General features: G+C 41.3%; 2 protein-coding genes across 5 annotated transcripts; one reads left to right on the forward strand and one right to left on the reverse strand.

Annotated features, from left to right (window-relative positions):
• The first annotated feature begins 54 nt into the window (after window positions 1-54).
• LOC141766201 (cholesterol side-chain cleavage enzyme, mitochondrial-like) lies at window positions 55-4289 on the forward strand. Its single transcript, XM_074632838.1, has 9 exons — window positions 55-388; window positions 672-827; window positions 986-1185; window positions 1297-1500; window positions 1657-1817; window positions 1903-2069; window positions 3316-3394; window positions 3511-3702; window positions 3794-4289. The coding sequence occupies exons 1-9, from the start codon at window positions 117-119 to the stop codon at window positions 3914-3916; spliced, it is 1554 nt and encodes a 517-aa protein (XP_074488939.1). The 5' UTR covers window positions 55-116; the 3' UTR covers window positions 3917-4289.
• Window positions 4290-4291: 2 nt separating this feature from the next.
• On the reverse strand, window positions 4292-12909 carry ccdc33 (coiled-coil domain containing 33). 4 transcript variants are annotated; one of them, XM_074632856.1, is made up of 11 exons: window positions 12753-12909; window positions 10850-11022; window positions 10649-10712; window positions 8020-8215; window positions 7227-7315; window positions 6306-6437; window positions 6070-6163; window positions 5868-5995; window positions 5601-5690; window positions 4590-4647; window positions 4292-4435 (listed from the first exon to the last, which is right to left on the reverse strand). In XM_074632856.1, exons 1-11 carry the CDS (start codon window positions 12801-12803, stop codon window positions 4344-4346), a joined length of 1167 nt encoding a protein of 388 aa, XP_074488957.1. In that variant the 5' UTR covers window positions 12804-12909; the 3' UTR covers window positions 4292-4343. The 4 variants fall into 4 exon arrangements, with proteins under 4 accessions (XP_074488957.1, XP_074488953.1, XP_074488956.1 ...); XM_074632852.1 differs by having other exon boundaries at window positions 4527-4647; XM_074632855.1 differs by having other exon boundaries at window positions 4531-4647; window positions 12753-12908.
• Between the last annotated feature and the right edge of the window lie 565 nt (window positions 12910-13474).

The raw sequence follows: 13474 nt of genomic DNA on the forward strand, positions 1-13474 counted from the left end.
GCACTGCAAAGGGGGGCCGACTATTTAAACCAGCCTCCTTGTTTTCCATCTGATGTCCCTGGGAGAGCCAGAGTAGCTGCTGAAGGTAGAGCAGAGTGAGAATTTTTGTTGTCGGGATGGCCAAGTGGAGTTTGTGGCGCAGCCCGGTGACGGTGACCCTGTCCTGGATAGGAGAGCTGACAACAACAGGTGTGCGCTGCAGCAGCAGTTTGCCGGTGATCAGACAGGCGTACACGGACAGCAACAGCATTGTCAGGCCTTTCAGTGAGATTCCAGGACTGTGGAAGAATGGGGTGGCCAACTTGTACAACTTTTGGAAACTGGATGGCTTCAAAAACCTTCACCGCATCATGTTGCAGAACTTCAACACCTTTGGACCCATTTACAGGTACGGAAGACAAAGCAGTTTGCAAAAATCTGAAATAAAATGATAAAATAACTACCTGACACTAATCGTCTATGGTCGATCTTAAGTAAACTACTTAACTAGACAAAACAAATGACTTTGAATGACGTCACTAGTTTGAGATAAAAATCTACTGGTTCAAATATAATCATTTTGGTTCATGAAAAATATTTGTGACCAATAATCCACAAGGTCATGTTTTCTGAAAACAAGTGGCTGATATAGTATTTTCACCCCTTTTTTCCTCTGACTTTCTGTATGTCAGAGAAAAGGTAGGTTATTATGAAAGCGTGAATATCATCAATCCTGAAGATGCTGCTATCCTGTTCAAAGCGGAGGGTCATTATCCTAAAAGGCTGAACGTTGAAGCTTGGACATCATACAGAGACTACAGGAATCGCAAATATGGAGTTCTACTAAAGTACGTGCTGTTATTATCCCCTTCCACCTGTATAAACTGTTTTACCAATATATTAACACTTTCATGGAACCAAGGATATTACAGTATACAGTATGTGCTATAAGATTGTGCTTATTAGTTGCCTTGCTAGTTTAAGTCAACATCGTATCTTCCCACAGGAATGGAGAAGACTGGAGATCAAACCGTGTGATTCTCAACAAGGAGGTGATTTCCCCGAAGGTGATGGGAAACTTTGTGCCTTTGCTGGATGAAGTGGGCCTGGATTTTGTGGCCAGAATTCACAAAAAGATAAAGCGAAATGGCCAGAACAAATGGACCACGGACCTCTCTCAAGAACTCTTTAAATATGCACTGGAGTGTAAGACTGACATTTATCTCTTTTGATAACATAATCTATTTAAGGTCCGTGCCCTTTTTTTCTCCCATACTATTGCTTGTCTTTGTCTGATGTTTGCTCTGTCTTACACAGCGGTGAGTTCAGTGCTGTATGGGGAGCGCCTGGGTTTGATGCTGGACTACATCGACCCTGAAGCTCAACATTTCATTGACTGCATCACCGTCATGTTCAAGACTACCTCACCCATGCTGTACATACCTCCTGCTCTGCTGAGGAAGATTGGTTCGAAGGTGTGGCGGGACCATGTGGAGGCTTGGGATGGGATCTTCAACCAAGGTAGGACTCTGAGAACAACCAGGATGAACATTTTAAGTATTATTTTGACCGTGAGGTTCTCAGTTCTGTTATTTGAAAACCACATTTTCTATTTGTTATGTTTGCACTGTATATGGTGGAATTTCTTGCTTCATTTCTATTCTTTTGGTACATCAGCGGACCGCTGCATCCACAACATCTACAGGCAGTTACGTCAGGAAGCTGGCACTCCAAAGAGCTACCCAGGAGTCCTGGCTAGCCTGCTCATGCTGGACAAGCTGTCCATCGAAGACATCAAGGCCAGCATCACTGAGCTAATGGCTGGAGGAGTAGATACGGTAAGAAAAAAAGGACAGAAATCATTTCTTTTCCAGAATGTGACTTATTTTTGGCTTCCTGCTTCATTCTGTTTGTGTGTTTCAGACTTCTATAACGCTGCAGTGGACATTGTATGAACTAGCCAGGCACCCCAGCCTCCAGGAGGAGCTGAGGGCGGAAGTGGCTGCAGCTCGGGCTGAAAGCAATGGAGACATGCTGGAGATGCTGAAGCGGATTCCTTTAGTCAAAGGAGCTTTGAAAGAAACACTGAGGTGAACAAAATGGCAGTGCAAAATATGTAATGCTATTAATGATACGGTAGAGATGTTAGATTGTTTAGGGAAAAAGTTCGCCTCCTTAAAGGTTCTCTATACAATATACAGAACATTAATATAGCGTCAAACAACTATTTGCTACGTAAAGATATAGAGGAGTAATGTCTACCTGAGCAGAGAGTGAAGTCACTCTTCTTCTGTGTGTGTTGTAATCCGAGCTTCTCCTCGCTTTGTTGATATCGTCGGGGCGGCCGCGCGTGCTTTTAGTGCATATTCGTGCATATTCGTGCCATAGACTGTGTATAGGAAGTGGACGCAGCCACCGTGACATCACCCTTTGGTTTTTTATGGACTGCAGTTTTGGAGCCGAGTTTGGCATTTTGTCCGTTGTCATCATGTTTTTTTGTCCTTACCATCTTGATTGGCAACCAGAAGTGCCACGAGAGGGTTGAGCTAGGTACAACTGAAGGCTGAATAAGACATTTTTAGGTGACCAAAAAGGTTATAACTAATTTCCATGAACTGAAAACACACTGTGAAAGGGTTAAATTTCTAAGACGAAAACACAAACAACTCTCAGACCGGACAACGCTGTGATAGCAACCTGTCAATCACAAGGTCGCCACGCCCTAAAGCATACCCTGCTTTATGGTCTATTTGACTCTAAATGGGACCATCATTTACTAAATGAAGAATTGAATTGTATTGAAGAAGACTTTAAACTAGCGATTGAGACCATAAACTCATGTTTACAATGATTACTGAGGTAATAAATCAAGTGAGAAGTAGAGTCATTTTCTCAATGACTTCTATACAATCTGACTTCTTTTTGCAACCAGAGGAGTCGCCCCTGCTGGCTATTAGAAAGAATGCAAGTTTAAGGCACTTCCACATTGGCTTCACTTATCAGACCCCGGATTTGCTCACTGGTTCGTGCATGTGAGCGTGCCCCACTGGCTAGCTCACGGCCGCTGTTCTGCACTGTTCCCATACGTCGGTTAGATTTGTGATAACGCCGTCCCGACTGACGGCTCCATCGAGGGAGCGTAGCACTCACCTTCCAGTTCCCCTTCAGGTTAACACAGTTAGCTCTGCCAGCAGTGTTGCCTTTGTTACCATTAAAATTTGTAGGCATACTTTTTCTACTAACACATAGTTGTTCTGAAAATGACCTTTTGTAGTTTACCAAATACTGCCATCTACTTGCATCCTTTAATATAGATTTTTCACTCTGATCCCTCAGGTTACACCCGGTTGCAGTGAGCTTGCAAAGATACATAGCAGAAGATATCATTATTCAAAACTACCACATCCCAGCTGGGGTAAGAGGCAGTTAAAAATATGAATCATCTAATCATGTTTTTGTATTTGAGCATTTGATATTGTTGTTGTTGGGGCACTGTTCACCCTTATTGTGTTTCTGTGTGTTTGTGTTTAGACTCTGGTCCAGTTAGGACTGTTCGCAATGGGCAGAGACCCCAAAGTGTTTTTTCGTCCGGAGCAGTATCAGCCCTCCCGCTGGCTGAGGACAGAGACGCACTACTTCAGGAGCCTGGGCTTCGGCTTCGGCCCTCGTCAGTGTTTAGGACGCAGAATAGCTGAGGCAGAGATGCAAATCTTCCTAATCCATGTGAGATATATGAATAAAGACGTTTTTCACTGTATTCTGCGGCTCATTTATACAGCATATTAACTGTGTGCATTATTTTCTGTCTTTGCAGATGCTTGAGAACTTCCGAGTGGAGAAACAGCGCCACGTGGAAGTGCAGAGTACCTTTGAGCTCATTCTCTTACCAGAGAAACCTATAATATTGACTCTGAAGCCTCTACATACTCCTCGGTAATACCAAGTTTGAGAGAAAAATTGTGGCACATGATGAGCCAGGCTCATTTCTGTAGACCTTTATCACAGTGAACTGTAAAGGGCTTCACAAAGCACCACAATATAAACACTAAATAAAATCTTCCAACGTTAGATGGAGTAAGAAAACATTAGGAAAGAAAAATTAAAAAACTTGCATGAACAAATTACCTCAGTCATTCCATAACTAGTGAACAGTAATTATATGTACTGTATATTTGAACAATGATGGGAATGTGTAGTCTGTGTGTGTACAATATATAAAAAAACTGGAATGTACAGATGCTTTATTTCATGAGGCAAAAGTATTTTAAAATTTCTAAATTGATGAATAAAACAATGCAACTGATTCAAAATGTGTCTTGTAATATATCATTTTATTATTTATTAGTGTATGAGTGTGTCTGAGTTTAGTCTTGGTCAACAGTTTGTTTACAGGTCATTTTATGGGCTTCTGCTTCCTCTGTCTGCTTTGCTGATACAATGATTCTGATACAGACCTCTGTAAGAAGCAGAAAGTATTCTGTGTTAAATAAAATAATAACGCACAGCACAGTATGTGTTGTATAAAATGAAGGCTAACTGCACTCAACTGACCGAAGGAACGTTGTGTAGGATTGTGGTGGATGTTCGGACAAAGCCATGTCTGTGCTCACTCAGTTTGGTCAACATTTCTTGTTTCTGTCTCCCCCATAATTTAGAGTTCTCCTCCAGCTGTAATAAATGCAAAGGCAAAACTTTGTTTTAAAGGATAACTTCGGTATTTTTCAACCTGGACCCTATTTTCCCATGTTTTTGTGTCCAACCAATTTCTGAAATTGGTCCAGTGTCGAAGGAGAGCGCTGTAGACGGCATCTGCTCACGGGCTACAATATGGTACTGTTGGGGCAAGCTGGCACCGTCATTAACGTCCACTAAAAGTGTTTATTTTGGCCATGACAGGCTCTGACTGTTATCAGAAGTGTCTGACATTATGGAAAGAGTCTCACTCAAGGAGAAGTCTCGTTATGAAATCTAGCGAGGTGACGTGTTGCCAAAAGACAACGGTAGAATAGTGGAATACATCCATGATGGAAACACAAGTGCCAGCCGGGCAGAGTTTGTTGTGTTGGAGTACAGAAAGTGTAGCTTAGTATTATCTAAAAGATTTTCAATGTCATGGCTGAATATTTAGATGATTTCGACAATGTGGAGGAGGTCTTTGAATTTGATGGCCGCCCATATTTATATGAGCCAGAGTATACGGATATTCAGATTTCACAACGAGACTTCTCCTTGAGCGGGACTTGGACAAAATAACAAACAAAGAGAAAGGCAAGAAAATTTTTTATTTCTCTGTAGGGTCCTTTCCATAATGTTGTCAGACACTTATAATAACAATCTGAGCCTGTCAGTTGCAAAAACAAGCACTTTTAGCCAATGTAATGTTACATAGACGCTGCTCACTTGCCCTCGCAGCTCGTTTCAACGCTGCTGGTTACAGCGTTATCCCTCAATACTTACTCAATACTTTCAAAAATTGTTGTCCCCATTAATCACTTAAGACACAAAAACATGGGAAAATAGGGTTGAAAAATACCAAAGTTATCCTTTAACCACAAATGAAAACTGATCCGTGACTCAATAAGTTTATGAAGCAAACAGAGTATCTATTTTTGTATTTTCACCTGAGCCTCCAGTGTTTGGACTCTTGCCTCGGCTCTCTCCAGTTTATTTAGTAAACTCAGTCTCTCCTTGACTGGCAGTGCTTCTTTTGTCTGGGGGGGACATGACACAGCAATTTGGGTAGTACAATAAACTATTTTTAATAAAATTGTAAGATATATTCCTCAAAACATATGGAATATCTTGAGCTATAGTCTTTAATCTGATGAGAGTTTTAAAACATTTTCACATCACACTGTGTGAATACTGGCTTGAATGTGCAGGAGTACCTGTGCTGACTGCTGTATAATGACTGGAGCAGGCTGCTGCTGCCGAATCCTGTCCAGCTCTCCTCTGAGACGACTGTTTTCTGCTGCCAGGGCCGACTCCATCTCTTCCCTTCTGTGGCCAGTCTCACCTAGACAGCATGAAGAGATGCTCTGGCTTCTGCAAGTGCAAATATTATTCCCTCACCACACTGTATCCACCTACCTTTTTGCTTTTTCACCACAAGCCTTTTGTCAGCACACTGTTTATATTTCTCTCCGAGTTTGCTATCTAATGCTTTCTCCATCGTCGCAATGACCTGAAAAAAATTTGAATGGCACACAAGTATACAGGATGTTATCCTATCATACATCCCAAGCTGTTATTCATAGAAAGAAGCATTCCCTGTTGTGAGACAGATACCAGTAAGTGTAAAGCGGACATTGTAGTTGACTGTTCACCTTTTCCTGCTGTTTCACTGTGGCCTCCAGAGTCGCCATCTCTGCCAAGTGACTCTGGTGATGCCGCAGATCCTCCTGTTGCTGCTGGTGAACTCTCTGAAGCTTTAGTAGCTCCTTCTCACTGTCGTGCTTCTGCACAGCACAATGAAAATAGAATAGAAAACTATATAAACATTACATATATACATTGACATGAATTATTTTAAAGGGACTATTTGTAAGATTCAGAAATGCTGCTTAAGAGCGACACCTGTGGCCTTGAAATCAACGAAAGTCAGCGTCGAGCTCGCGCTTGCTCGCTCTACATAGTCATGAACGAGCATCGCTCAAAACAGTGAGGCGACAGACGTCAGCTAAAACCACAATATCACTCTATATTTCAACTGCTTGGCAGTAATGTTAGCAGACCAGATGCAGGTCTCTCCATGAATCAATGCTGATCCTAGTGTTGGCTTTTCCTGCTCAGCGCAGGCTTCAGCAGCGGGGCTCCTCAACGAGTTACGTTATCGCCTCCCGGCCGCAGCCAGCAGCCGAAGACACCGGCACCCAGTCGGTAACGAGACGATAACGTAACTCGTTGAGGAGCCCCGTCACTTCACAAGACACGGAAAACCTCTGTTGGTCTGGAGGAGCTGCAGCATTTATTTCTGCACAAACGTCCACTCTACATTCACTAGATATTCTCAGAGCTAAACTAACTCTTCTGCAGTGTGTAGTGAGCGCGCGTTCACGTCTAGAGGTGGAGCGAGACAGCGAGGACGCACGCGCTGTCTGAGTGAAGGAGAGCAGGCAGCGGAGACGAGGCTCCGGCCACACGCGAGCGCGCATATGCGAACGCGCATGTGTGCCGACCCGCTACATTTATACGCTTAAAAAGTTACAAACAGTCCCTTTAAGTTGTATTTGTGTGTATCTTCTAACCTTGATCAGATCATTCTGCAGCTGTTGGATCCTGTCCCTTTGAGAGACAGCCTTACTGGTCTCACTGGCCAGCTTGAATTTCAGAGAGGCTTCAAATAAACAGTTATTTGTGCAGATTTTTATAGGAAGGAGAATGTGTTATTTTTGGGGCTACATTCATGTGTTGATATGAGCAAAGCACAGCTAAGTTTATCTAAGATGAGACTTTGCATTTGATCTGTAAAGTATGCAACTTTCGTTCCAATGACTTTTGAAATTCAGATTGATTAACTTGTCAGTTCTGAGGCTCAGACATTTGAACAATAATGATCAATAAAGCTTTTGAAATTGAATGGACTTTCTGTTGGATGGGACTTAAATCTGGTCCCTTTGCTTTGATGCCAGCAGCGGGACCTTCAGGAACATCCTTTCACTGATGGTCACAAACTGTCCTTCAGGAGATAAGGGATGCACTACCCACAGAGCTTATCAGGGTCCGTGGCCTAAATGAGCTGCCTTATCACAAAACAGCACAGTCTGCTTGGGAATAGACACTCACAAGGATTAGCAAACACACAGTGAGCCACCTTCCACCATCACTCCTTCATCTGCCAATGAAATGCCCTTAAATCCACAACAACTCGGACTGCTGGCTGGATAATAAATTTTCTGACATTAATGAATCTGAAGAGAATTCAACTTTTGCTGAGAGAATGTCAATTATTGCTTTTGCATGTTTTTTTCAGGCTCATTTTAAGACAGGTTACTGGTGAATGGTTGAGTGGTTAAACGACAGTGCTCTGCTGTGGCTCACCCATACGGTCAGCAATCTCAGCCTTGGTCATGACGTCGATGTCTGTGTCATCCAGCAGATCTCGGCCAAGGTCCTGCTGCAGAGACAGATCAGTGCGGAGCTGGCTGTTTTCTGCCTCCAATGTCACCACCTGTGTCCTCAGCGCTATGATGTCTTCTGCCATCTTACTCATGGCCGAACGATAGTTTTCCACCTCCTGATACAAGATTCAAGATGTTTATTGTCACTCCGGTTATACAAGTACAATCGTGTGAAATGCTTTTGCTGGGAGGCCACATAAAAGACAGAAAATAAATACTAAATATAAAATGACATATAAAATATAATACAATCAAATAAAACAACAAAACAAAGAAGCAATATGGTAAATATACAAGGAAAAGAAGCAATATAGTAAATATACAAGGATATATAAATTTAATATAATCAAATAAAATAACAAAATAAAGAAGCAATATAGTATTATACAAGGACATATAAATATAATATAATACAATAAAATAAAATAACAAAATAAAGAAGCAATATGGTAAATATACAAGGATATATAAATTTAATACAATAAAATAAAATAACAAAATAAAGAAGCAATATGGTAAATATACAAGGAAAAGAAGCAATATAGTAAATATACATGAATATATAAATATAATACAATAAAATATATAATAACAATATAAGGGAGGTTGCATATTGCACAGATGTGGATGCTCACACACCAGTTGCTTGAAGTGGGATAGTTGTTATAGTTTGTTAAAAGAGTTATTTAATCCCATTCGTCCCCTTTTAATGCTAATACCCTGTAGAGCAGCTCACAGTTAAACCATACCAGTTGAGTTGAGTGCCATCAAGGTTGGTGTGAAGTGCAAGATGACTACCCCCCAGTAGAATACCTCAAGGTCATTTGTTATCAAATAACCTTGACTAGATTAAAAAAAACTACACACAGGAACAAAAATGGCACAAAACATTCCCAGAAATCTGATGGGACAAATGTGCTGCCAAGTGGTTTTATGTGATCACCACCACTACATGTCTCTTCAACCCCATCTCTTTATAGGCTCCTCCAGGATGTAGTCAACAACACATTTTTGTACACTGAGAGAATTCAAAAACATCCCAGCCGCAAGTACACATTGCATGTCCAGTTTATCACAAAGCTTCAGTGTCTCAATGAATAATTGATTCGTCTTGGTTTCGGATGAGCACATGACATGAGAAATGGGACATAACTGGAAGTCAAAAGAGAACATGATGCCATAATGTGGGATGTTCTTGTAATCGATTGTAAAAGGTTCAAGTACAATGAATTCATGACTCCGGCTCTTCAAATCCAAAGGGACAATAACACCCTATCCTGTGAAGCTCTTTTGTCATGGAAGCTTTAAACAGCAGGGCTTTTGGATAAATCCTAGTCGTGCATTCACGGAGTGTCCTCCTGTGAAAGCCCGTTTGTTGAACTGTAGAGGCAAAACTCATGCCAAATTCATGAGTATTTCAGCAAGACAGACTGAAAAACAACACTGTCTTGTACATTTTCTCCTCTCTCACATTCTTCTTGCCCTTTATTCTGTTTGAAAAGAGGCCAAAATTCCTCCCTGAGTTTAGCTTCATATTGCTGCAGAGCTCTGTTATCAAGACATGTCTCTATGTAAGGCATGTGTTGTCTAGCAGCTTCTCATTGTTCTCTGCTCTGTCACATACTCCTCTATCACACTGAATAGACAGTATTGAATGGAGACTGAGAGCAGGGTCCAGCTGCATGTACGAGGAGGGGGGCGACGATTAGGGGATTCCAATCTCGGATGGTGCGGTTGTGACTCCCGTGGGACACGAGGGTGAAATTGAGCATCTAATTGAAAGGGCAGGGACGAGGTGACAATCATGACTGTAGATGAGATGGTGTCTCTGCTGGGGGGCCCCACATGCATGATGGGACGGACGGCTCCCCATGATGAGTCTGGAGAGCCCCATCATGTGTCAAAAATAAAAGGAAGTCTCTGCCTGTGAATACTGGACGTTCCCTCCCCTCGCTGTGATTTGAAGACATTAAAGTGGCCTTGCTGTCATACATACTGTCACTTTAAGACACTTGTATCACACACAGAAGGCAGCTGGATTTAATTGTGATGATGTGATATTTAATTAGGTTTTACCATACCATGACCGTTGTGTATGTGCAGTAGTATTATACAGTAAATGAATGCACTGTCACTATGAAATGAAATGTCCAATTAATACCCAGATCTCTGCTTTTCTATCATATAATCTATCAAAATCTACATGAATTAACATAAAATCTACATGGATAAACAATCCACAGATCTATGCAGCAAATTGAAGTAAGTAAATGAAATTGTGAAGAAAACCTCAAAGCCACAGGAGAAAAATGCCAAAATATGCATAAATAACACTCTAGCATAAGTTTCAGCCTCATTATTCTCGATCGTCCTTGAGTGCAATCAGTCTGAGAAATGTTAATCTATTCGACTATCTGTCATTTTGTCTGCTTCACCATACTGTCGCACCTCCCCGGCCTACCCGTGTCACTGTTCACTAACTAAACCTGACAGTGGGGATTGCTTCACTGATTGATTCAAGAGTTTAGGTATTGATTGTGTCTAATCACCTTAGTTTGGAGGTCAGTGATCTCTGCCATGTGGGGATCATCCTCAAAGTCGTGCAGAGGGGGTCTAAAGCATGAACACATTTAATACCTCATTAATTAAATGAATCCTTGAAAATCTTTGTTTTAGTCTCACTAATATATTATTCATACAATGATCATAACAATATATCCATGCTTCTTACATGTAGTTGTCTTCCTTACCGTTTATGTGGATGATGTACTTGATAGGTGTGGTTTATGTTGGGTTTGTGGGCCTGTGTAGCCTCTGGCCTCTCAGCTGGCCTCTCCTGTTCTTGTTGGGCTGCTCTCTGGAGCTCAGCTTTATTTGGTAGAATCTGTGCCAGGGCATCATGGGATGGGAGGTTGTATCTATCCTGCAGATGATGTAGAGGAAATATAGTTTTCATTGATAAAATGTATCTCCACCACTGGGCTAGAAATTGTGTCAGAAATAGCATCATCCTAATGTCCTGTTTGGCCCTCTTTAACCACTCAAAAACACACTTAACTGTTTTATTAGATTGATACTTCACAATTTTTCCTAATTTAAAGAGATTTGCTAATAAACATGATTTTGTTCTGTTCCCAGAGACCCCAGCTGTAAAACATAGTTAAATACAGTGGATTGTATAGGGTGTTGACAGTACATTTTATGCAGCGATATGCTTCCCAAATTAGTCTATCAGGATATTAGAGTTTTGTAACAGTTTGTTCACAAGGAGTCTAATAGTCATTCCTCCTTTTTTGTTAGTTTTCAAATGTCCATGTACGAATGTCCAGCAACACGTGTCAATCTCCGCTCGTTACATGCAAACAGTCTTTTCAAAATAGGAAACAACTCAGGTTTAGGCAACAAATATACTTAGTTAGGTTTAGGAAAAGATCGACTTGGTTAGGATTAGGCAACAAAACTACTTAGTTAGGTAAAGGAAAGATCGTGGTTTGGCTTAAAATCACTCCAGTGGTGACGTAACTTGCGTGACAAATAAATCAACGTTGACTTCTGGTTTCACATGGGGTATGAACACCGGTCTCCTGGGCGAAAGTCTGGTATTTTCTGACCCACCCATCCACCCCAATGTCTTCCCTATGCGGCATTCGCCGCTATTTATATTTCCTGATTCACCATTACGTTAATTACACACAAATTGATTTTGTGGAATATACATAAATAACGGTGCATTACTTTTCGTAGATATAGCTACGAAACAGCGTGTGAGACCAGCCTGTATCAGAACAATACAAACATTCAGGCTCCCTCATGTGGCTCAAAGGTGCACTGCAGATATGTGTGAAGAAATTCTGCAAATTTATTTGGCGACCCTAATAAAATCTCCTGCGACCCACCTCGAGTCTTTGGGAATGACTGTAATAGGGGTTTGACCTCTGTGGGGTCTAATCAACCCCAAGCATAAGTAACACCACCTTCATCAAATATGCAAGTCCAGTTTGTGCCAAAGGGAACAAATATAAACCTCCTGAATATTTCATTTTCCTACACTATGGGCTTCAACTTGATTGATTTTTCAATCGAATTATTACTACACACAGACTACAGTAATCGGGTCTGTGGGACTCCAAACCACAAGGAAGTAAAGCCAATTTCAACAACACGCAAGGGTTAAATGGAAATCAGAAACCACAAGCAAGGTAAAATGTTGGCTGTTAAGTTGTCCAAGCAAGGTGCTGACCAGTCTTCCATAACAATGTGGGAGGACTACTGCACATCTGCAATGGCAACATTAAATCTACCAGTTGTGTTTTTACAGAAAAAAAAAGCTTTTATCCCAAAAAAGCACTGTAGCTATGACCTCTCAATACTCACTGTGCTTGTGTGTGGCCTGTTCTTCCTCTTCATCTCTGTATAATATAAAGGCTGTTACATCACTATGCATACAGTACCCACTCTATAACAAGAGAGCTCTCAGTCAATAGCCCTAAAGCCCTTCAAGTATGAGCCTTGCATACACAATGTACACTGTCAATGATCGCGGTTGCCAGGTAGCACACGTTAAAAGAAAACGACATGAAATGGAGTCATTATCTATTATCTTCCTACAGGCTCTCCCTCCGACACGCATACCTCCACACCGCCAGAGCCTACCTTCACAGCTGCAAGGTTGCTAAGTGACTTTGTCTGTTTTGAGGTCTTCATCCAACAGAAAATGTCAGAGTTGTTATCAGAAGAGCAAACACGTAACTGATGGTGGATGTGAAGGTTGGAGCTCTGTCATGAAGTCAGAACAATCAACTTGTAACCACAACACAAGCCTTAGCAACTCTCAGGCCAGTACATATTCAAGAGAGCACAAAGCAAAACAACGGTACACAATCTGTTCACATCTGGCATCTGTAAATACCTCTTTTGCAGTAGGAGAAAGTAACTCAATACATTTACTCAATTACTGTGTTACTGTACCATTTTGAGGTACTTGTACTTATTATTAATTATACTGAAATGGGCCAATCTGCATAATGATTATTTTTACTTTTGGTACTTACGAAGTATATTTTGATGCTAAAACGTTTTTACTTAAGTGGAATTCTGAATGAAGGACTACTTGTGTTTCTGCACTGTTGTATTGTTACTTTTACTGAAGTAAAACAGTAGTACTTCTACCACCATTTCACTTTTGTATTGAGCGTTACGAAAACAAAATCAAACCTCATCTTTATACCTGGAGGCAGCGTGTAACAATCAATGGAATCAAAGGGAGGTTCCTGCTCAGTAAATATCAGCCCCCACATGAATCCTGTCTTAGCTTGGATAAGCAGATTGATGCGGGACTGACTAATGATTTCTAGGGGACATGCTGTGCAGCACCT

The sequence above is a fragment of the Sebastes fasciatus genome, chromosome 4 (genome assembly GCF_043250625.1).
Source record: "Sebastes fasciatus isolate fSebFas1 chromosome 4, fSebFas1.pri, whole genome shotgun sequence".
Classification (NCBI taxonomy): domain Eukaryota; kingdom Metazoa; phylum Chordata; class Actinopteri; order Perciformes; family Sebastidae; genus Sebastes; species Sebastes fasciatus.